The sequence below is a fragment of the Mus caroli genome, chromosome 2, assembly GCF_900094665.2.
Source record: "Mus caroli chromosome 2, CAROLI_EIJ_v1.1, whole genome shotgun sequence".
Lineage (NCBI taxonomy): Eukaryota > Metazoa > Chordata > Mammalia > Rodentia > Muridae > Mus > Mus caroli.
In genome coordinates this window covers 123,806,036-123,830,127 of record NC_034571.1, presented here as the reverse complement: position 1 = coordinate 123,830,127, position 24,092 = coordinate 123,806,036, and the positions used below count along the sequence as shown (strand labels likewise).

General features: G+C 46.6%; 2 protein-coding genes across 5 annotated transcripts in view; one reads left to right on the top strand and one right to left on the bottom strand.

The window, feature by feature from the left end:
- Positions 1-999: 999 nt before the first annotated feature.
- Positions 1,000-4,484, top strand: Gfra4 (GDNF family receptor alpha 4). Of its 4 annotated transcripts, none has more exons than XM_021156349.2 (6): positions 1,000-1,048; positions 2,339-2,702; positions 2,756-2,865; positions 2,946-3,080; positions 3,625-3,701; positions 3,841-4,484. In XM_021156349.2, exons 1-6 carry the CDS (start codon positions 1,000-1,002, stop codon positions 3,889-3,891), a joined length of 786 nt encoding a protein of 261 aa, XP_021012008.1. In that variant the 3' UTR covers positions 3,892-4,484. The 4 variants fall into 4 exon arrangements, with proteins under 4 accessions (XP_021012008.1, XP_021012006.1, XP_021012007.1 ...); XM_021156347.2 differs by having other exon boundaries at positions 3,774-4,484; XM_021156348.2 differs by lacking the exon at positions 1,000-1,048 and adding an exon at positions 1,427-1,499.
- A 9,536-nt stretch (positions 4,485-14,020) lies between these two features.
- The window catches only part of Atrn (attractin), a 122,075-nt gene continuing 112,003 nt past the window's right edge, over positions 14,021-24,092 (bottom strand). The window contains exons 27-29 of the mRNA XM_021156919.2: positions 23,532-23,639; positions 21,330-21,444; positions 14,021-18,582 (exon numbers count right to left, since the gene is read on the bottom strand). Of these exons, the coding sequence (XP_021012578.1) occupies positions 18,458-18,582; positions 21,330-21,444; positions 23,532-23,639 (348 nt within the window). The 3' untranslated portion in view covers positions 14,021-18,457. The remainder of the gene's footprint in view (positions 18,583-21,329; positions 21,445-23,531; positions 23,640-24,092) is intronic.

Below are 24,092 nucleotides of genomic sequence, written 5' to 3'. Positions count from 1 at the left end.
GGTTACCCTTCCTATCCTGGAGTTAGATGTCAACTTAGATGCTTTGTAAAATGGTTCCTGATGGCCTCTTCAAGTTTTGGTCTGTTTTTCCTAGACAGTCAATTCTTTCCCTTTCCCACAGAATGGCCCTGGTTAACACCAAGGTTCCTGGTGCAGAGGGCCTGGGGAGATGACGTCATTGGTGAAGTCCCACACCAGCATGAGAACCTGAGTTCACCCCCCCCCCCCCCCCAGCTAAACCATTAAAAGCTGAGTGTAGCAACCCCATGTGTGTGTGTGTGCATGTGCGTGTGTGTGTGTGCGTGTGAGTGAGCGTGTGGTGAGTGCATGCTCTGTCAGAGGCTTCCTGAGGAGATACAGCACACGTGCCTCTTCATCTTAAGACAGGCAACTGACACTGGGCCAGAGAAATAAATCCACCAAAGTCCAATTTGGCAAATACTTATTTTGGGGGAATTTGTTATTATTATTTCTACTCATTATTTATTTAAGTTTATTGGGATTACTTACAGGGACATAATTGTCAAAAATCACCCACTCAGACATGGGTGGTGAGCAGTGCAGGGCTGGCGGGTAGCCTGCCTGCTGGAATGTCTTCTTTCAGCCGTTGCCTGTAACCCTGAGGAGAGGCCTTGTGAATCTCACACGTTCAGCTCTTCTGGACTTGAGAGGTTTAATTCTTGCTTAATTTTTGAGTCTCAAGAAGTTCCCCTACCCCTGCCCCCAGGAGGAACTAACTGTTCCCACTAGGAGCCAATGACTTGTGCACAGCAGGTGGTCCAGTACTCTGGATCTATCCAGTAACTTCAGGCCCTGGCTTAGTGACTTTGGATCCACCTGAAGGTGCTGTCTGGGGGTGGGGACAGAGTGAAGAGAGCAGGATGTTATTTCCTCTCTAAAGCTGGGAGTGCACCTGTCGGCAGGTGCCCACTGCCTTCCAGGCTTAGCTGGTCCTAGGAAGAGACATCTGTCCAACTGGGGCTCTCTCTGCCAATCGTCATGGCCTACTGCATGGAGTCTGCACTGCTGCTGTTGCTGCTGCTGCTGGGTGAGAGCCTGTCTCCTCTTTGGCCTTGGCCTTGGCCCTGGCCCTGGCCCCTAGCCCCTGCCCTTTCTAGCCCTAACCATCAGTGACAAGGTGGAATTGTAAGAGTGACCAGAGAAAAGGCTGGGTCGCTGAAGGGATGCTCAAAAATGGCTGTGCTTTGTGGCCGAGGACCTGTCACAATATGCCACCCCCGCTGTGCAATGCCTTGTACCCCATCTTTCCATTCAGCTGAGCCACCCTTCCCAAATCTAGCCTTGATACCTGTGCCCCGGGGACTTTCTTTTTCCTTTCCTCCCCCTGCCCAAATGTGGTCCTCAGAGCTCCTGCTCTTGGGAGTCCCCTACTGAATCATGGTGGCTCTTAGAGCAGAGACACACCATGTTGAGAAGAGCACATTTGATGGATGAGAGGCCAGGTCAGGCGATTTTCCTGAGTCTGGGATGCCATAGAGGTAAGAAGGTGGGAAAAGGAAGTGCCATAAACCTGAATTTGGTGACTTGGCTGGATTTACGTATGTCCACTGGCAAGTTCAGACACAGCTGCTACTCCAACAGAGGCAGGCATTCTCTTTCCCCGGAATGGGTTGTCATCTGTGACATAAGTTACATAAGTCTTCCCTGAAACTACTGATAAACGGCCAGGTCTGTCTCAGGATGGTCTGCCATCAGGGGTCTGGTCTGTCTGAATCTACATCTGGAAGCCAGGGCCTGAATGTGCTGTTCAATATACAGTACCTGTCGAGAATCCAATGCTCAGAATCCCCTTCTGTGGTCCGGAGCCAGAGTCCCTCTCAGTGAGCTGAGTTAGACTCAGACCAATGAAGAAGCATGTGGACAGGGGTCAGGAGGCACAGGTCAGGATGGGAGGAGGGCCCGAAACCTGTAGATTTACTCACGGGGTTTCCATGTGTCAGAGAAGGGACCATCCGCGTGTCAAGAGGAGAATGAGGAGTGCTATGATCAGTGTGTCCATTAAGCCTTAGTGTCCTGTCAGGCAGAGCTGGGGAGGATAGAAGGGGCTCAGTAGCCCCTCTGTGGATACATGGGCCATTTCTGGAGATGGTGGTGGAGGCTGAACCTCAGCTTCTGGGGAAAGGTCAGGCCCAATCTCTGAGTAGTGCATCCATTCACGTCCTAGTGCCTGCTCATGCCCCTTCTTCAAGATCAACGGGTCATGCCTATGGGCCACACTCTTTCCCCTTGGGTTTGGGTACCCCTTCCCCAAAAATTCAAGGGTGTGGATTGTGGAGAACCAAGCACAGAGGACTGCAGCCTGCCTGCCCTTCACCAGGGTCTGCGAGTTTTACGGACGGGAATCGCTGCGTGGACGCGGCCGAGGCGTGTACAGCAGACGAGCGGTGCCAGCAGCTGCGCTCTGAGTACGTGGCACGATGCCTGGGCCGGGCAGCGCCCGGGGGCAGGCCGGGACTGGGGGACTGCGTGCGCTCCCGCTGCCGCCGAGCCCTGCGCCGCTTCTTCGCGCGTGGACCTCCGGCGCTCACGCATGCGCTGCTCTTCTGCGGGTGCGAAGGCCCCGCGTGCGCCGAGCGCCGGCGCCAGACTTTCGCGCCCGCCTGCGCGTTCTCCGGCCAGGGGTCGGTGCCGCCCTCTTGCCTGGAGCCCCTGGAGCGCTGCGAGCGCAGCCGCCTGTGCCGGTGCGTGCGTGCGGGGCGGGCTGGGACGCTCACCCGCGTCCGGGCGCGCGCAGGCCCCGTCTCCTTGCCTTCCAGGCCTCGTGCGCTCCCGCGCCCGGCTCCCGCGCCCGCTGCCCGGAGGAGGGGGGCCCGCGTTGTCTGCGCGCCTACGCAGGCCTCGTAGGTAGGCTGGGCGGCCTCGGGCGGGCTGGACGGCGGAGGCAGACTCGGGGCGCCGGTCACACGCCCTGGGGGCCCCCGCAGGCACCGTGGTCACCCCCAACTACCTGGACAACGTGAGCGCGCGCGTTGCGCCCTGGTGCGGCTGTGAGGCCAGTGGAAACCGGCGCGAAGAATGCGAAGCCTTCCGCAAGCTCTTTACAAGGAACCCCTGCTTGGGTGAGGGGGCCTGGAGGTCCCGGGGAACCACGGATATCTGTGGCCCAGTCCAAGCCGCCTGGCCCGTGGGTCTTATTTATGTCGCGTCATGTTTGGTGTGGGCGATGGACAGTGTGCACATGCCATGGTGTATGGGTGGAAGTCAGCGTTAAAACGTGTCCAATGGCCTGAAGTTGGCCGGAGACTCCCTTTGGCACTAATGGGGAGGCCCTTTCTTCCATGTGCGCCCAACTTACCTCTGCTGTTCTTGCCTCTGGGTGGAATGGCTCAGTTCCAGATTTCTGGGGGTCTGTTTGAAGCCTGTCTCTGCCACTTAGTAGCTGAGAGTTAAACTCTTATTAATCCCGATTGTGTTCACCTGTAAAGGGAGAGGGGGCAGCCCTTGTCAACCTCACTAGCAGTTTGTGGGTCATTCTTAGCACAGTGACCTTCCATCTCAGGCCAGGCCTTGCAGGCTCCAGGGTGTCTTATTTTTGTCCCAAGGGAGTGGGGTAGTTTCTAGGGTTTCCTGGCCAAGCCTTCTCTGGATCTCTGCACTCTGCAGATGGTGCCATACAAGCCTTTGACAGCTTGCAGCCATCAGTTCTGCAGGACCAGACTGCTGGGTGCTGTTTCCTGCGGGTAGGTATGGGGAGAGGACGGGGAGTTGACAGTTTCCGAATCCTTCCGTCTGTGCTCGCTTACCCTTCCTAGGCAAGGCATGAGTGGCCTGAGAAGAGCTGGAGGCAGAAACGGCCCTTGTTTTGTCCTAACCCCCAAGGTGTCCTGGCTGTATGCACTCGCTGCCCTGGCTCTCCAGGCCCTGCTCTGATTAGGAAGGTGAACACGTGAACCGTGGACGACACAGCTGATTGCCATGTCTCCCGATGACTGCTCACTGAACTGAAACTCCCTTGCCCTCAGGTCTGCTGCCCTTTGCAGGCCTGGACCCCTGTGTGGCTGTCCTCTGGATTGGGGGCTGGAGGCTAGGGTCTGACTGAAAAGCCTGTGTTCCCCTGTCAGTAGGCATCTTGTCTATTTCTTCCCCCTCCTAGAGCTGAGCAACCATAGATGAGGCCTCATTAGACCCCCTGGGCTTACAGAGCAGGACAGAGACTAGCCCCCGCTCCTAGAATTTGGAACTATCCTTTTCCAAGAAGACAAGGCACTAAGGAGATCATATGAACAGGCTGACAGACAAGGCTGCCTAAATACCCTCCCAGTTAGCCATTACTCATCATTAAGCTTACCCGTGTCCCAGCACTGACGTGGCTTGTCACCTATGACACAGTGTGTAGACATTAAGGAAAGACTCAGGTCCCTCCTGCTCAGCACCCCACTGGCTTCCCAGGCTCTCCCTGCCATGGTTTCCCCAGCACCTGCAGTGGCTCAATAAACCCATGTGCACTGAGACCAACCTGGTTTTCTGTCATTTGACCTGGAAATGTGGAGACAGACCTGTGTGGCCTTGGATACCTCCAGAACTACTCTTGAGTCTGAATACCTGAGAATAAATATAGCCATCTTTGGAGCAGCAGCCAGCAACGGAAACTGAATGCATGTGTTGTGATTCCTTTGCAAACTCACAGATGGTGTTTGCTGGCATTATCAGTGAGCTTTGGGCTTTAGTCAGGTCAAACTGGGTTGAGGAAATGCCCGAGGAAACTGGGCTCAGGCACATCTGTCTCAAGGGTTCAAGGGACCTTGTGATCACTAGTCCTCACACAGATGCTCAGTAGCTAGAAAAGGCCCCACTGAAGGGTGGTTAGGATGAGCTTCATACTCAGCATCTCCACAGAGACCACTAAGAGAAAGACACGCAGCCGGGCATTGGTGATGCATGCCTTTAATCCCAGCACTCCGGAGGCAGAGGCAGGCGGATTTCTGAGTTTGAGGCCAGCCTGGTCTACAAAGTGAGTTCCAGGACAGCAAGGGCTATACAGAGAAACACTGTCTCAAAAAGAAGACCAAAGAAAAAGAGAGAGAGAGAGAGAGAGAGAGAGAGAGAGAGAGAGAGAGAGAGAGAAAGATACACTTCCTTTTCGTCATTTGGGGATGATACATTAGTGGCCCAGTGTGGGTCATGGACCTCTTGCTGAGGAGAGTCACAGCCAGCAGGTCACCTGGGATAGGAGGGTTTCTCAGAGGAGGTACTGGGCAGAGTGAGAGTGAAGCTGGGTCCAAACTTCCCATTTCACAAAGAGAATTCCCTTCCCCACCTGCATGGACGAATGGGTGGGGAGAGGCAGGGGGTGCTGGGGCCAGAGAGTAATGAAAATATCACTCTGCCCTGCTTACTCCAGCCGCAAAGTGGCTCCAACACAGGATGAAGTGTCTGTCTGATGATTTCCTTATGTGAGTGTGCTCAACTCCACTGCTTGATTCTCTTTGATATTTAGCATAAAAGGTAGACATTAAAATGTATGTGTGTGCCTGAGTATACATATATGTGCCATATGTATGTAGTGCCTATGGAGACCAGAAGAGGGTATTGGAACTAGAGTTCCAGGACACTGTGAACCATTTGATGTGGGTCCTGGGGATCAAAACCCAAGCCGTCTGCAATGCTTTTAACCACAGAGATGGTTTTTAAAAGTGGGAATGATTCTAAATAAAAATACAATTCTGGGTAGAAAGTGTGGATATAAGCCTTCTAAAGCTAGTAGGAAGATGATGTGCACATAGTCAAGTTCCACAGTTGGTGGTGGTCACTGTCCTGAGGCCAGGAGCCGGCAAATGTGTTACACACTGGGACCGAATCGTCACTTCATACGGTAGAGGTGTGATTATGTTATAGATCCTGAGGAGGTCACCCAAGCAGGCCCTAAACACAATCTCATGTTTCCGTTATAAAGCCAGTGCAGAGAGAGGTAGTTCAAGGACAGGCAGAGTTTGGAGTGAGGCAACCATAGGCAAGGGATGTCTGAAGCCAGTGTACTACAGAGGAGAGTCTGGATCCCTGGAGCCTCCAGAGGAGGAAAGCTCTGCCAGTGCTGAGAACAAACTGTTTTTGTTTTTTAAAACTACCAAGACTGGCAAATGCAACAAACAGTCCCAGGAAACTAGTAGAACTGCCTGTTTGGTTTCTGTTACTTCTGCCTAAGAAGGCCCTGGCTTTTGTCTGGTGCTCTGTGGCACCGGTGCCTTAAAGCTGAACCTGTCTCTGTCCTCCCCATCTCCTCTCCATCACAACTGTCAGCCTCCACATCCTGTCAGGAAGTGTCAGACAGCTGTCCTGGCCCTGCGCCTGGGTCTCGGTTACCTGTTGTTGGCACAGATTTCACAGCTGGCAGGCGGCACGGTGAGGCTGAGTCAGAAAGGCAGGTGCTAGAAGCACCTGTGGATTTATCAGTGGAAACTTCATGGCTCATGCATGTTCCTCTGGCTCGGGGCCCAGCAGCCAGGTGCAAAGTGGCTGTGCAAACCACTTACTGCCCTCATTACCCTTTCCCCACCCTCCCTAAAGGAGTCGGGCATAGTCAAGCTCATTAAACCAAATCGGTTTTGCAGGAAATATGGACACTGGCCAGTGAAATTGGTAAGTAGGGGACAGAAGGAGGGGAGAGGATGAGGGATGGTAACGAGAGAAACAGAGAAGCAGAGATCACGTCTCTCAGAAACACCTGACCCAAGGGGCAAGCCTGAGTCCCAGAGTGAGTGATTGCCCTTGTTCCCTCCCTCCTTACGCATGCTCTGCCAGCTGGCGAGGAGATGCAGAACAGATCTCTAGATGTTAACCCACTGATTGCTCAGACTGCCAGATCTGAATAGATTCCTGTTTCTCTCACTTGTTTTTATAAGTGGAGAAATTAGGAACCAGATTCTGTTGACGGAACTCTGGAAGCTAAGACAGTTTCCAGGGTGGTTCTGACACAACAGCCATGGGGCTACAGATTGTCCTGGGCTCTCCCGGGCTCTCTTACTGGTCCACATTTCCCCACACTTGAATGAGTCAAGTGTTAAGATCTTGGTACTGAGGAGGTTAAGGCAAGATGATTTGGAGGCAGACGGATTTGTATAGTGAGAGCTTTTCTCAAAATGCCAAAACAATGAACCAGATGAGTTCCCAGAACAAGGAAGGATATAGGAAAAGATTATGATGACAAAATAAAAAACTCACAGGGCAGAGCTAGAGCCAAGGCGAGCACTGAGCTCACATGTGGGTGCTGGGAGCTTGTGCAACAGTGTCCTCTGAATTGAACATCTTCCATCCTGGAGGCAAACTTCTCAAGACACAGGATGTAAAAGAGGAGAGGGACAACAGGGTATTTTAGGACAGGATGTTTATAAAGAGCTGCGATCCTCCATCCTGCAGGTAAGCTTGTAAAGTAAATTCAGAATAGCTTCAGGAAGTTCCTGAAATGGATCAGATTCACCAGGCCTTCTTTCCTAAGACCATGCATATAAGCAGTTAAGACTGCTGAAAGTCACTGTCAGACAAGGCCAGTTGCAAAGACAACGCCTAGACAAGCTGGGCTCCTAGGAAAAGACTTACAAATGAGCAGCCTATAAGCACTCACTACAAATGAGATCAGCCAAGCAGCCAGGAAGAAACTGACCCAGCTGCTCAGGAAAGGCCACCTTCAGCTGTCCTCCTGCTCTTCAGCCCATACTTTGTGCTAGCCACAGCGAGACTCACCTGCTGCTCATTCGTCACACTCAGATACCCACATACCTGTCCCCTCCATGAAGCCGAGCCAGAAGGTGGCTTAGGATCCTCTGGAGGTGGAGTTACAAGCAGTTGTGAGCTGCCCAACAAGGGTGCTTGACCCAGGCTTGGGTCCCCTGGAGGCACAGTGTGTGCTCTTCATTGCCGACCCATCTTTCCACCTGTGTGTTTTTGAGGCAGGGTCCTACTCTGGAGCTGAGATTGGTCTTAAACTTATTATATAGCCCAAGATGACCTCACACTTGGGATAACCTTACTACATCAGCCTCCAAAATGCTAGGATTGGGGCTAGAGGAGAGGTTCAGCAATGAAGAGCACCTACTCCTCTTGTGGAGAAACTGGGTTCAGTTCCCAGCATCCTCATGCTGTCTCAGAACTCTGTGTCCCATTCCAGGGTATAATGTACTTTCTTCTGGATTCTGTATGCATGCATATGGTGTACATACATACATTTAACATGTATGTACATTTAACATTCAAGTTCACAAAATAAAACAATCCTTTAAACAACAAGGTCCTAGGATTCTTGGCATGAACTTGTAGCCAGCCTGAGTTACTTTGTGGGTTCTTCTTTTTCCCACCCTTTATCCCCCTGGTTTCATCCTTGTCACTTAGATAGAGAAAGAAGGGCGGGGCGGGGGGGGGGAGAGAAAGAGTGGGGGAAGGAAGAAAGATACATCTGAATCGAATGACTTTTTTGTTTGTTCTTTGAGCAAGACTACTAACCACACCCACCCCCCAGAATGACCACCAACCCCCAAACCTCCCCATCAGGGCCTTAGCATTTATATACCTTCAGAAAAGTTCCCAAAATTCCACATGTCACACAATCCCAGAAACTATCTGCAGGTGGCAAAAATCATACTTCTGCTAGAGCACGAGGCAAATCATAGTCAGCTGCTGGGAACGGTCCAGAAATACTCTTAAAATATTTCTGTGTTTTTTTTTTTTTTTGGAAACAAAAATTGTAGAATTGTGACATTTCCCCCATTCTGTTTTAAGCTCCCTTCTGTTGTGCTGTGTAGTGGGAAGTTATAAACAGACATTTTTGATGAAATAAGCAATTTTTGTGTCAGTGGCCAAGGTTTTTAGGCCTCTCCTCTTTCTGCTGCAGTTGCTTTGCCTTTGATAGAGGGAAACAGCAGCAGCTGAGCAACCCTATTGCCTGTGTTAAGTTGGATCTCTACCTTTACATATGCCACAATTTTAATTTCTCCTTTGAAATATTCATCTATACTTCCTGGATGCACAATGAATTCTTAGGAAGTCAATCCTCTCCTTCCCAAGATTATCCTTACTGTCCCTGAGGGAAAAAGACCATAAACTCCAGTAGCTATGTTGAATTTTGGGGGATAGAGCAAGATGTTTATCTGTGGTCAAGTCTAGAGCCATGCCTGCAATAGCTAGTGTGCATTTAATCTCCAGTGCCCAGTGAAGGTTTTGAGTCTCCATGCCACTCTCTGGTTGAAATGGCTCATACTTTTTGCTGCAGGGCCTCAAGCTAGGCCCCCAAGGCCATTTCATGATGGTAATATGTTACTTTGAGTATCTCCTTTGGACCTACACTCATTGGTCCAGTGGCAACCCTGGCCACATCGCCAGCACACCCTTGGAAGCCTAGGCCTTCTTTCTGGTTTATATTTAGAAAAACCATTGCCCTTAAAGATGTCTTGTTCACAATTTTGTTGCAAATGACCCTATTTCCCACAAAGCATCAGGCATTTTGAGATCTGAGACCTTTAGTTTTGGCCACAGTGACTCCTTGCAAATGACTGTATTTCCTGCAACTGAGGCACAGGGCATTTTGACATCAGAGATCTCTAGCTATAGCTTGATCAATGATATCAGCACGGTACACATTAGAACTAATATTGGTCTTATCCACTCATCCATAGGCATTGCTTGTGCCTTTAAAAGTCTAATGACTTTTTGGTATGTGCATTGTCATACACCAAGGTCTCTATCAACACCTGCCTTGTGTCAGGGTCTGATATGGCTTTGTTCACAGCTGAGACTAATCTTTGTAAAAAAAAAAAAAAAATCAGTGAAGGCTTCTCCAGAGCCTTATATAATCTTTGTAAATGAACTGGACTTTTTCCTGGCTCCTCCTTTGTCCCAAGGTTTTATAGCCACTGAGACAACCTTGTTCTATAGTAGTTTCATGACACCGAGTCTGTGCTTGTACATTAGAGTACTGCCCTTCACCTAGCAGCTGGTCTTTCACTATATTAATACCCCTTGCTCTATTTTACTGTTCAATGTTCACAGCTTCTTTCCTCCAGCATGTTAACCATTGCAATGGCTGACAGTCTCTAGTACAGCTGTTACCAATCCCTTCCAATCTTGGGAAGGGATTCTAGTTTGTGTACCCCAGTTATTTAATATCTGTTCCACATAAGGAGAATGCATTCCATATGAAATCATGGCCTTTTGAAAATACCTTAGAGCTATCATTTCTATAGGACACCATCCTGTTTTGCCTTAATCTTGTTCCATACCATTAGCAGGCATATGCTATATGGGAAAACTGGAAAAACTGATGGTGATCTCATAACCCTGAGCCACCCCCTCCTTCCACTCTGTCAGAATGATGGTTTGAGATGAACCCTTTCTCTTGAAATGGGCTATTTCAGCAGATTGTCCTTTGGTATTTTTCAGCCTTTTTTTCTGACCCAGTGGCCCTCCCATGCACCTTCTTTGGAAAACTCCTGCTCTCTTCTTACTCAGTCACTGAGACTGAGCCTTTGTTCTCTTTTTCCATGTTTCTTGTCTCCCAAGAGCTTCCATCTCCATCCACAAACTCTCCAGGTGCACCACCAAGTCTGCAAGCCTTTCACAAAAGAGAGTAGAGTGGCCCCGTTAGTTTTCCCATTTCATACATTGTTTGTTTCTCAGGCTGCTCCATTTCCACACCAAAAAATTTCAGCTTCTCGGCTATTATTTCAACCTACTTAAAAAACAGAATATATAGAAGAAAAACAAAACAAAAACAAAGCAAAGCAAAGCAAAACAACAAAACCTCAGAAAATCCCCTCTGGGAGCAAAGTGAGGAATATCCCAGCAACAACAGCCACAATCCATTCCTTCATCCCCTGCTGCTTCCTCTATGGCATTTTTGAGTTCCAAGTTGGGTGCCACCTGTAGCCAGTTTTTGTTACTTTGTGGGTTCCCCCCAACCCTTTATCACCCTGGTTTTACCCCCTATCACTAGATAGGACAGAAAGGAAGAGAGATAGATAGATAGATAGATAGATAGATAGATAGAGAGAGAGAGAGAGAGAGATCTGAATCTAATTTGTTCTTGTTTCTTCTTCAAGCAAGACTACTAACCACAACCAATACCCCTGAGTGACCAACAATCATCAACTCTGCCTAGTGGGGCTCTAATATTTATATACCATCTGAAAAGTTTCCAGAATTCCAAATGTCACACAATCACAGAAACTATCTGTAGCTGGCAAAACCATACCTCTGCTAGAACAAGAAAAAAATCATAGCTACTGTAGTCAGTCCAAAGCAGTTTGACATATGCCATACACCTGGGATTAAAATGAAAATATATTCTTATAATATTTCTGTTTTTTTTTTAAAGAGACCAAAATTCCAGAATTGTTGCTACATGAACTATTACACCTGGCTTAGAACTCAATTTGTAATGATTTGCTCAAGAAAACACAGCGGTGTAGACCTGTAACCCCAATACTTGGGAGGAGAGAACAGGAGGATCAGAATTTAAGACCGTTCTTGGCTATAAAGCAAATTTGAGACCAGCCTGGAGTACATGATGTTCTGTCAGGGCTGGAGAGAGCTCAGTGGTTAGGAGCCCTGGCTGTTCTTCCAGAGGACCAAGGTTCAGTTTCAGGCACTCAAGTCGTAATATCTGTAACTTCAGTTTCAGAGGCTCACACAACTTCCTCTGGTCTCTGTGGGCCCCACAAGCATGTAGTGTCTAGACATACATGCAGGCAAAATACCCATATGCATAAAATAAAATTTGATATTTAAGAAATCAACCAAGTACAGTTATCTCCAGCTTTTCTCCCTCTAGCTAAAAACTTGTTGCTTTCCAAGTTACTAACCAAACAACCTCCCAGGTCCTGACAGAACCCCCACCTCCAGCAGTCCACTGCTGTACTTCTCTCACTGCCTGTCATCTGCCATGAAACCAACACCAATGTTTTCAGTGTAGTAACAGGTGAATGATGCTCCAGGATACAGATCTGGAAAATAAAGGCCCTCATCTCAAGTCAGTTTGCCTTGATGCAGAGCTGTAGTGACTCCTCTGAGCCAAGCATCTACCAACTTAGGGCATTCAGCTGTGCCCTCTTGCAAAGCATCATCCCAGCTAAACTTGTTGACAGCTTACACCCCAGCATAGATGGGTGGAGCAGAGCCTGAGATTCTCACCTGAGTATCCCTAACATCTGTTGTATGCAGCTCTGCCTTAACTGCATGTTACCTAGTGGAGGGGCGAGCAGTTGGTCTATCTATCTATCTATCTATCTATCTATCTATCTATCTATCTATCTAATCTCTGTTATATATATTATATATAATCTATCTACTTGGTTTGTGTATTATTTTTCCCCCATTTCAAAATTATTTTTCATTTTTATTGGGTATTTTCTTTATTTACATTTCAAATGTTATTCCCTTCTTTCCTGGTTTCCTCTCCTGGAAACCCCCTATTCTTTTTTTTTTTTTTTTTTTTTTTTGGTTTTTTGAGACAGGGTTTCTCTGTGTAGCCCTGGCTGTCCTGGCACTCACTTTGTAGACCAGGCTGGCCTCGAACTCAGAAATCCGCCTGCCTCTGCCTCCCGAGTGCTGGGATTAAAGGCGTGCGCCACCACGCCCGGCGGAAACCCCCTATTCTATCCCCACCCCTGCCCCTACTTTATGAGGGTGTTCCTCTTTCTAAGAAGGACAGAAGCACCCACTCGTTGATCTCCCTTCTTCTTGAGCTTCATGTGGTCTGTGAATTGTATCTTGGGTATTCCAAGCTTCTGGGCTAATATCCACTTATCAGTGAGTGCGTACCATGTGTGTTCTTTTGTGATTGGGTTACCTCACTCAGGATATTTTCTAGTTCCATCCATTTGCCTAAGAATTTCATGAATTCACTGTTTTTAATAGCTGAGTAGTTTGTGTATTATATGTTATATATAATCTGTGTTATATATTATATATAATCTGTGTGTATTATATATTATATACTCTATTTCTGTGTGTTTTATATATATCGTGTATAATCTATCTGTATATTATATATATATTATATAATTTATGTGTATATTATATATAATCTATTTTTCTGTCTATTTCTTTGCATGCCAGGGAGAAATGGAATGGGAGCACCATCTATGTGGGTCTGGGGACGCCCTCATCCCTGCTGGGTAAGGCTTTTCAGGGTGTGGACTGTTAGGGGGAGGAGCATCCACACTTCTCTAAGTAACGCCTCATGTATGTTCTGCATGGAAGCCCAATAAACTCACTGGTTTTCTAGTGAACTTTGGTGGAATTGTGCCTTGGTTTCTTGCTGGGACCCTTGAAGGGGCAGACATTGCTTACATTTCTGTGTGGGAAGGAATTTTAGCAACAGAAACCCAGAATAGTTCTTCTTGATCAGGTAGTTTTTGTGTAAGTGGTGGCTCAGGGACCCATGTTCCTTCCAAAACTTTAACCTGTGAACTCCAGGGAAGGCCCCAGATGAAAATATTTTCTGTGCAAAAGTTTGGTGTTATCACTTTTCCAACATTTCATCAGCCATGGCCCAGTGTGGACCCAACCTAATTTTCAGAGCCTGGGCAATGTGGAATTCTAGGTCTTACAAGGTAAGGGAGAACTGACTCGCAAGAGTTGTGCTGACCTCCACTGTGTGCTGTGGCACATGTGTAAGCAAGTGAATACTTTTAAATCCTTGACTGGAGAGGACTTATTGGGTAAAGGTTTATGCTGCCAAGGTTGAAGTCCTGAGTTTGTTCTTCAGGCCACTTCCATTAAGGTGTTGTCTGCCTTCCACATGCTTGCTGTGTCATATATGTACCCACATACGTAGACACAAACATTAAAAGAAGTCCTTAAGTCCCTCACTAAACTTCCTAAACTCTGCTTCATAAACAGAAACTCTTTTCAGTGTGGAAGCCAAGAGCCTTGAGTTGCAGTCTACTCTAGGGGATTCCTCAGCTGCCAAGGTGAGAATGCACTGCTGTGTCTGTCTCCTCACTGCTAATGTAAGGACTAAAATGTAAATATAAAACAAAATTAGCATTGAACATTCAGAACGAAACGCACATTTTTACCAGATCTACTTTTATTTCAGAAGGAACTTTGTATTATAGTATTTACTTTTGTTTATATACAAGTGCTTCACATCTGCATTTAAAATGCAGACCCCCTTAATTCTCTTGTTCCTGATGAAATTAGCTGTTATTTTACAATACAAAAAATACCAAAAAATTGCAGTCCTAAATGTATGTATAACACCAACAATCCCAGCAATTAAATAGTTTACAATACTTACTCCATATTTACACAAGTGCAGCAGATGCTAAATTACACATAGTAACAAACTAAGCTTGGATCAAAACAAAACAACAAACTGTAAAGAACCAGAAAAGATTTCCAGAGGCAGAATTAGTTCAGCAGGCTTCACTAGTGTTTTGTGCACAGTCAGGCTCTGAGAGCAGCTTCTGTTATTGCCTTTAGTTTCTCCCTGTACTCTGAAGGGCACCCTGAGGGCTCCCTGCAGGCAGGGTGTGGAGCTCCAGAGCCTCTGCTCTGCTGGAGGCCAGGCTGATGTCTCATTCCAAAACCGTGCTGGGAGGTTGTGACAGGGTCAGCATTTCAGATTCCCTCAGGGAGCCAAGGCCACCCTAGGAAGAACCTTCTGGCTTCTTGGTTCTGCTTCCAGGAAGCTATCCTAGGATGACAGCTGTTTAAAGAGCTGGGTTTCCACCTCAGTCACTGCCCTAATGTTAGCTTAGAAGTGTTTAGTAAATATTTGTTGAACAGATCAATTAAAGGACACCAAGGATCAGAGGTTTTCATAAAAACAGCACCATCCCCCAAGGAGGTGACTCACTTCCTCGCCATGCACACTCTGTTGTGTAGAAAGAGGGCGGGCACTGGCAGGCTGCAGAGTCACCTACCAGAGGCGCTCTGCTTTTCTTCATCCAATTTCCCAAAGAGATCCCATCTTACACTTCAAGCCTTCCAGATATTCTGGTATTTTCCTTTTGCTGACAGTCTTCTTCCAGGTCAGGTCACGGGGCAATGGTTTGCTTTCGTGTCTGTCACATTCTGTGGACCTTTCAGAGCCCTCTCCAGACTGTGTAGGGAAGACCAGGACGGGGACAGGAGGCTGAGGTGTGGGAAAATAGTGCTATTTATCAACAAATGAGCCCTCCCATCCCCAGATTTTAGTATAAAAAGAACATGGTTCTCAGAAACATCATTAAAATTTTAGACAAAGCCACAACAGTGCAGCTTAGAGAGCCCCTTTGCAAAGTCTGACGTTCACGGGTGACAGTCTTTGAATTTGAAGAGTAACAGAACACCTCACCCCACAGAGATGCCAGAAATCACAAGGAGCATTTGAAATTACAACAGTGATGAACACTCTTGCTTCCTGAGTTCTCTAGTGTACTGCCATGTAAATAGATATACTGCCTGGCTCTTCATAGGTTCGTTTGTTTTGAGACAGGCTCTTGCTATGTAGCCCAGGCTATTCTTGAGTTACTTTTGTTTTGTGTGTATTGGGTGTTTGTCTGTGCACCAGGTGGATCACCACAGGCACCCGAGGAGGCCAGAAGAGGGTGTCAGGTTATCTGGAACTGTAGTCACAGAAGGTTGTGAGCCACCATGTGGGTACTGAACTAGTGTCCTGACCAAGAGCAGCCAGTGCTTTTAACCACTGAGCCATCTCTCCAGCCCCATTTTTGAATTCTTTTCTTCCTGCCTCTGTCTTCTGAATGCTTAGATCATAGCTGTGTGTCACCCTGCTTGCTGTCTTCCTAGGTATTCTAAGAGCTGAATCATTGTTCAGTTACCTAATGGGCACAAGGCTACAGAACACACCAGCATGGTGTATAGTGCCTTATCAACAGATCAGGGCCTGGTAGGATGACTTCCCAGAGCTTGGATACCCAGTATATGGCACAGAAACAGATTAGGTGAAACTCAGATGTTAATGTTTAATAAAAATACATTATGACGCTTTTCTGTTTATGTACACCCTGAATGTCTGAACACTCTGGACACTACAGTATAGTTATGTACAAGTGCAAGAGGTCAGTGTCGTCAGGACTATTTTATATACATGGTCTCTTGTGACACAGTTACTGGGTCACAAATCCATTCCATCTTAGTAACTGGCTCTGAGCTGAGCTCTTAATCCCTGCCATTCCCCCTGCTCTAAGCCTGAAGGGAGCTGTTGGCTGTAAGGGAGATGCAGGTGAGCTGGCTGTTTCTCCATTACAGGAGCAGAAATGAATGCTGTTTGCTTCTTTTGAAAGAATAAACAGTTTCCCTGGGGGCGGGGAGAGCATAAGCAGGTAGGTGGGAGCCATGGTACATATTACTTCAGGGTATGGGACTAACATAGAAGCAACTTCTTTGGCCAAAGAAATTTGGTCCTTTGAGCAAAGCAGAGGGGAATTCCTTATGGACGGACAAGCCCTAGTGCAACTTCCCTTTCTTTCTTTTGGCCAAGAGTCCCCTGGCTTGTTACGGAGATGAAAGGCTAGACCACGCAGATACTCATGTGCTGGGTTTTGGTAGAGATGTGGGGAGCTCCTAACTGTATAGGGGATGAGGCTGGGATCATTTCTAGAACTTTCTGCTCTTTAATAGTGATACAAAGAGCTGTGTTTTGAGAGGTGAGCCTTATAGCAGTGTTTTGTGCATCAGTGATTTATGGTTCAACTTGGAACTGTCACTCCGGAAGAGTCTTGGGAGGAGTGGGGTTAGTGCAGGGCTTAGAGAAAGGCTCCCTCGTCAACACTGCATTTAAAGGTGAAACATTACAGTTTCTGTTCTTCTGATTGTTAACTTCTCCAAACTCATACATTTGAGCACTGTTGCCTAGAGGGCTATTCTAGTCAGGTGATAGCAGAACTGTAGGACACGAAGCAGGAGAGGACAGGTGTGTGAGGCTGCTGCATAATGCCAGAATACTGAGCACCATAAATGGGGAAATGCAATGTCCAGGCAGGGTCCTGGGCACATAGCAGAGGGCTGCTCACCCTCCTAACGTGGTAATCTTGTCCCTTCCCATCAACCCATGTGCTTTTCATTCTCATGAGCATTCCCCACCTCCTCACAGCCACCAGCTGGGTCTGGGAGGAGGCTGGACCAACTCCTGCCCAGGGGAGATGGAACCAGGTCCCTTTCCATGTGCTGAGCAGATGCTGCCTCAATGCTAGGCATCATCCCTCTTCTAGTGTGTACTCCATTCAGCCTGGGGATGACCCACAGGTTCCCACAGGTCAGTGCGAGCAGCTGTAGGAAGACAGAGCCAGGTGTCCCAGTTGTCAGTGCTCTTTTCTGCTCAAGAGGCACAGGGCACGAGCAAGTGCATTCTGTGGTGCCTTGGCAGAAGGAGCCGAGGGTTGTTCAAACGTCAGGCCTAAAGTGACACTAGGCTGGGTTGGGGTCACTCAGTCCCTATTAGATGTTGCTTGGGGTGAGAATTACTCGTTCTTGGCTGCAAATTAGACTTTAAAAAAAGGACAGACTGCAATGGTAGTTACTTAAAGTTTACAAGAATGTAGGAATGTAATCATGTAGAAACTTAGGCTTACTAATGTCCAATTGCTAGATCTATTCAAAGTCTAGGCACTTAGTGTGTGTGTATGTGTGCATGTGTGTAAGACAGTGAGAGAAAGAGAAGGAAAGAATGGATTAAAATTAATCAAGTTCCTATAGACAATTATCAATTGCATTTTTTATATATATTCTAACTCCATTGGCCTTGGCATTTAGAATAGCCCTCTTTGCTGGGCCTGGTGGTTCATGCTTTTTATCCCAGCATTTGTGAGGCAGAGGCAGGTGGATCTTTGTGAGTTCAGTCCAGCCTGATCTACATAGTGAGTTCCAGGCCAGCTAGGACTACACAGTGAGACCCTGTCTCCAAAAAAACAAAACAAAACAAAACAAAACAAAACAAGGCCCCCATCAATTATACTTTGATATGACTTCCAAAGAGAAAGACCATTATTAATTCTCAGCTAGAAAAAAGCTACTTCCTGGAAGAGAGTAAAAGCACATCTTGTAAAAAGACAGCAAGCTTCCGATGAGAACAGTTCATCTGAGGAGTGTCAGGACCATGCTGGAGAGCTGCGGACAGAGGGCAGCTCCTCTGCAGTTGAGATTCCCAAGAGAGGCTTCCACAAGGGACCTCAGCATCACCTTCAGCTCTCACGGGGTCTGCACTGGTCTCCTCAGCATCACCTCCAGCTCTCACGGGGTCTGCACTGGTCTCCTCCACCCATGAGCAGAGCAGACCATGCCTGGACTTGTAATTAAATTATTTCCTACACAGAAGTAAAAGGTTAGATGCTGGACACAGAGGGGTGAGCCATGAAAATAGCTTGTATGATCATGCACATGAGTTGGACGCTTCAAGGGTTCCCAGTCTTCTGCCCCACGCCTGCTTCCTGCCTGCAGCCTCCCCTGTAGACAGCTTCGTGGACCACATGCCCCTCTGTGAGGGCGAATTCCTGCCCCAGTATCAAATGCAGGTTCCAGGCTGTGCAGGGGGCTGCTGCTTCCGGTTTCTTACAGCTCCTGACTTCTCCTTGTACACTATTGGCATCTGCTGAGAAATGTCCACCAGGGCACTGGCCACAGCGAGACCTTGGAAGAACCCACAAGAGGGGACATGTGTCATGAAGCAGCTTACTTTTTTACAAAATAATTTCAGATTTCTTTTTACATTTCCCTAGTGAAAGATAAAGGGGTGATGGTTTTAGCTTATTTATACACACCTAACTACTCATTTCTCTCTCCTCCATAGCAGATCACAAAGCCGTGTGCTCTGCCTCAGGGTGGCAAGTGAATGAGAGTGCAGCCATGCTCTGAGTGTGTGCCTACTCCTGCCTGTTTCCAGAAGGTAGCAATGAAAGTATCACTACTTCACAGTGAGATGTGTGAGCTACTAAGCCTTTGTGTGTATGTGCTTCCTCAAAAAGAGAAAGTAGAGGAAGCTTGGCATGGATAACCCTGCTGTGGGGTGGGTCCCCAGAAAGGAGCAGGGTTTCATGAGGATTTCCAGAGGGTAGAAGCATTAGGTAAAGGGTGAGGAAGGAAAAGCTGTTATATCTCCATGTAAGACCTGTTCCATCTCTGTGCTTTCTAAAGATCTTGCCCTTTTGAAGCAGGAGATGCTGTCCAGAGTGCCCAGAGAGTCACTCTGTCCAAGTAAGGCTAACTCAGAGACTCAGTGCTGGGGGGATGCCAAGTAAGATGAAGACAATGGGTCCTGATTCATCATACATAAATAAGGCTTCCCTTCAGGACTGGACACGGATAAAGGAGACTTTCCCACTAAACTCCAGGTTATTTTGGCTGAGACAACACCAAGTCCCTCAGACCACTGCATCTGAGTATAGTCCTGAGCAGGACACTGTGTGAGGCATTCCTATGCACAGCTTCAGAATCAAGGTATGTCCTAAACTGTATTTCATACTGCCTTTGTGTTTAAAGAGAGAACTTTTTCTTTGCAACAGGGTCCCACTATATAGCCCTGGGTAGTCTAGACTTCACTATGTAGCAATCTTCCTTCTATGCCTCCAGCTTTAACACAAGGTTTATATAAATTATGATTTACATGTTTGATGGACATGTATAAAATAATTGGCAAAATATGTAGTAAGTTATAAAAATACTAATGGGTGTTATAAAAAATAAATAGTAGATCTATATTTGATCCTTAGCAATACCCAAAAAGAAAAAAAATTCAAAACTATAAAAAAAGTATATAGTAGGGGCTGCAGAGATGGCTCAGCAGTTATGAGCACTCGCTGTTCTTCCAGAGGACCTGGGTTCAATTCTCAGCACCCACATGGTAACTCAAGTTCCAGGGGACCTGATCCTCTCTCAGAGACATACATGCAGGCAGATTACCAATGCACATAAAAATAAAAGCAAATAAGTCATTTAAAAGAGTATATAGTAGGGGCTGGAGAGATGGCTCAGCAGTTAAGAGCACTTATTGCTCTTCCAAAGGTCCTGAGTTCAAATCCCAGCAACTACGTGGTGGCTCACAACCATCTGTAATGAGATATGATGCCCTCTGCTGGGTTGTCTGAAGACAGCTACAGTGTACTTATTAATAATAGTAAATAAATTTTAAAATAAATAAATAAAATCTAAAAAATGATTTTAAAAAAGAGTATATAGTAAAAATATTTTCTTCCTATTCCTGCCCTAAAACACCACTGGTACTTGTTTCCTGTAGAGATGTTTTTTAGGGGAAAAAAAAAACCATGCTAAAGAATAATGTTTGTAATATGGTGCACATCTAGGAGCTGTGGGTAGGTTGGTTGGTAGAGTGTCTGCCTAGCATACATGAGGCCCTGGGTTTGAGCCTCGGTGCCACATAAACCAGGAGTAGTGATGAATCTCAGCACTGGGGAGGAGGAGGAGGAGAAAGAGAGGAAGAGGCAGGATGATCAGAAGTTCAAAGTCATCCTTGGCTACAAATGTAGTTTGAAAATAGGATAGACTCCCCCTACCTCCAAAGGCTGTATCATTATTTCAATGAAATGAAAATGGATCTGCATTAACCCAGTAGAAATATAATTTTCAAAATATCCTTTATGTTTTCACAATACTTCTTTGTGCCTCATATTTAAAACAATCTGGGCATGAAGGGTCACACCCATAATCCCAGCACTTTGGAGGCTGAGGGAGGAGAATAACTATGAGTTTGAAGCCAGCCTGGGCAATATAATGAGTTTTTTGGGTTGTTGCTGTTGTTGTTGTTTTGTTGTTGTTTTTATTTTTTTGAGACAGGGTTTCCCTATGTAGCTCTGGTTGTCCTGGAATTTACTCTGTAGACCAGGGTGGTCTTGAACTCAGAGATCTGCCTGCCTCTGCCTCCTCAGTGCTAGGACATAAGGCGTGTACCAGCACTGCCTGGCCTATAATGAGCACTAGTCCAGCTAAGGCTGCATAGCAAGACCTTAAGAAGATGTGGAGCATGGCTAGAACTCTGTACATGGCAACACAAGCTTTGAGGACACAGCTGTAAGCCAGAGGCATGGAGATGAATAGGAGCTTATCAAGGAAGAAAAAGCCTAAATTTGAGGTAAGAACAAGGGGTTAAAAAAAAAAAAAAAAAAAAAAAAAGCAGGGATCAATAGAGTCAAGGGGACCAGAGCATGAATGTCTGAGGATGCTGTGCACTGTGAGGAAGGCCCTGAACTTCTACCCCAGGACAGGAATGTCAGTGCTCAGAACAGTTTGGGGACTATAGAATTGTTCCACCAACGCTCTGTACCACTAAGCACTGTGCCCAGACCCAGGTTCTATACCAGAAGAAGTGTCTAAGACTCAGTCCTTCACAGACCAATATCTGTCATTGTCTCCGGTCTACTCACCTGACTGACCAGGAGGAGGGATTCCTCCCAGTCCTCGAGGGAGCCTCACGAATACAGAGAGGACTGCAGCTTTGTTACCAAAGCAGGGCTCCAGGGCAATGGGCTTAGGAACGGTCTGGAGGAAGAAAACAGAAGCACCTTAACTCCCCTCACACTGCACAGTCAGGTGCTTATAAGGTCAACAAAAGGTCTCTCCACGGGCACTGTCCAGAGAGCTGTGTGAGTGTCAGGAAAGGGCCCACGCCAGTTTGTATGGTGATCTGTTGCCGAGTTCTGCACACTTGGCACAAACAGACCCAGATATTATGGAGAGAGCTACCTGTTTTACATCCATCTCCCAGCCACTAAGTCATAAGTCTGTAGGGTTTAAGAGCTTATGAAAGGTAGATAGCTCATCAAATGGATTCTTTATCCACTTAATGAATGCTTCAGCTCTAGAAAATATTCATTTTCTGTTGCAGACTTTATTTTTAAAAAAGAATTTTAGCCGGGCGTGGTGGCACACCCCTTTAATCCCAGCACTCGGGAGGCAGAGGCCAGCCTGGTCTACAGAGTGAGTTCCAGGACAGCCAGGGCTACACAGAGAAACCCCGTCTCAAAAAAAAAAAAAAAAAAAAAAAAAGAAAAGATGGCTCAATGGTTAAGAACACTTGCTCATGTAGAGGAACCGAGTTTAGTTCCCAGCACTCACAGGGCAGCCTGCAACCATCTGTAACTCCAGTTCCAGGCACCAGTGCCTCTGTGGGTAGCAGGCATGTATGTGGTACACAGAAAAACAAGCAGGTCAAACACCCATAGACAGTAAAAACAAAATGAGAAAACAAAGCTAAAGAGGAGCCTGGGAAGGAGCCAGCAAATAGCATTCCCCATGGTTTCTGCCTTAAGTCCCTGCCCTGACTTCCCCCAATGAGAGATTATGACCTAGAAAGACAGCTCAAGGAAATCCTACTTCTCACTATGTAGCCCCGTAGGGCTTTGAATTTGTAACCCTTCTGCCTCAGCCTCTTGATGCCGTAAGCCACAAAGTCTGGCTCCCTCCCTCCCTCTCTCCCTTCCTCCCTCTCCCACTTCTTTCCCTTCCTCTCCCCACCCCCTGGTCTTTTCTTTTAAGCCTCTAGCAGTCACTATTTTACTCTGTCTTGTATTTGATTATTCTAGATGGGTAAGTGGAATGAGACAGCATCTTTTACTTAACACAACTTAACGTTTGTCTATGCTGTAGCATACATTAGACTTTTAAAGGATAAACAGTTTCTAGTAGCAGTTGTTCCTCTGCCTATGTATATACCCACCACTGACAGTCCTTGATTGCCTTTACTGTCAGTTATGAATGTGCTGTCATAAACACTGGCATTAGAATAACCCCCGCAGTACACTTTTGTATTGTTTTAGTTTTCTTGAGACAAAATCTTGTCCAGTAGCCCAGGCTGATCTCAAATTTGCAGTGATTCTCCTGCATCTGTATTGTAGGCATATGCTGCCAGTAGTGGCTACATTTTATAGTCTAAGCATGGTGACATATGGTGTGTGTGCAAGTGCATGTGTGGGTGCATGCACAAGTGCACATGCAAGTCTCCCTCAGTTGTTCTTCGATTTACTTACTGAGGCAGGGCCTCTTGCTGAACCTGAAACTCACCAATTCCTGCTAGCCTAGTCAGCCTGCTTACTCTGGGAATCCTGTTTCTGACTCCCCAAGTACTGTTACCATGCCTGGCTTTTAATTGAGTACTGGGGCTCTGAACAAAATGTGTGTGTGTTGGTTCAATTAATGGTTAAAGTTAGCTGCCTTCCCCCACCCCCTCTTTCTTTTTTTCTAACATATAGGGTCTCATTATGTAGCCTAGCTGTTCTACAACTCAAGGAGATCCTGCCTGACTCTGCCTCTGCCTCCTCCGAACTGAGATTAAAGATGTGCGCCATCACACCTAGCCCAGTTTAGATATTTTCAAATAAAAACTATAAAGTATTATGCCACAGAATACTTTAAGAATAACAAGCTTAATTTGCATGTTAAAATCTGACATGGAACAACTTGAAAAGTAAAGCCACACATAGAGCCCCTTACAGTCGCTCGGGGTTGCTTCTGCTGACTAACTGTTAGAGAGGAGACGGGCGTGACACACAGAGCGCTTGCTGTCTCTAGCCTGGCAAACTGAGGCCTGAGTTCTGAAAAGCTATATAGACCTTTGAGCCACTTCTCACCTTTATACTTCCCCCAATGAGATCAGGAGGTTCTTCATCTGTTTCCAAGGCAACATTTACAGAAGCAAAGGGGCGGCTGGCCATCTGTTGCATCTCCCGAAGAAGTTGCTAATGAATAATATAGTATTATTAATACGCTTAGTACTGAGATTTTATTAGTGAATACTAGATATTAGACATACTACACTCTCCCTGATTCAAACTGATCAGATGTAGTGTCGCTTCTGTGACACCTGAGGAAAACTGGACATGACAAGGTGCTAGGTAGCACAAGGTATCAAATTTTGTTACATGTAGTAACACTATTATATTTTTATAAAAAGCCCTTACCAATAAGAAATAAAAGTTAAAATAGTGGAGGATATAATGCTATGATAATCTGTTGAGTGAATATATAAAAGGGCAAAAACTTACCTTTTCATATTTTTGTTGCTAGATTAAAATCACTCTAGCTTGCTTTGTGTTAAAACCTGAACCAGACATTGTCAGAGCAACAACAATAAAAAAGATGGCTGATAGGATGCGAGACAACTCTCCCCGGAGAGAGCTGCTGCTGAGAAC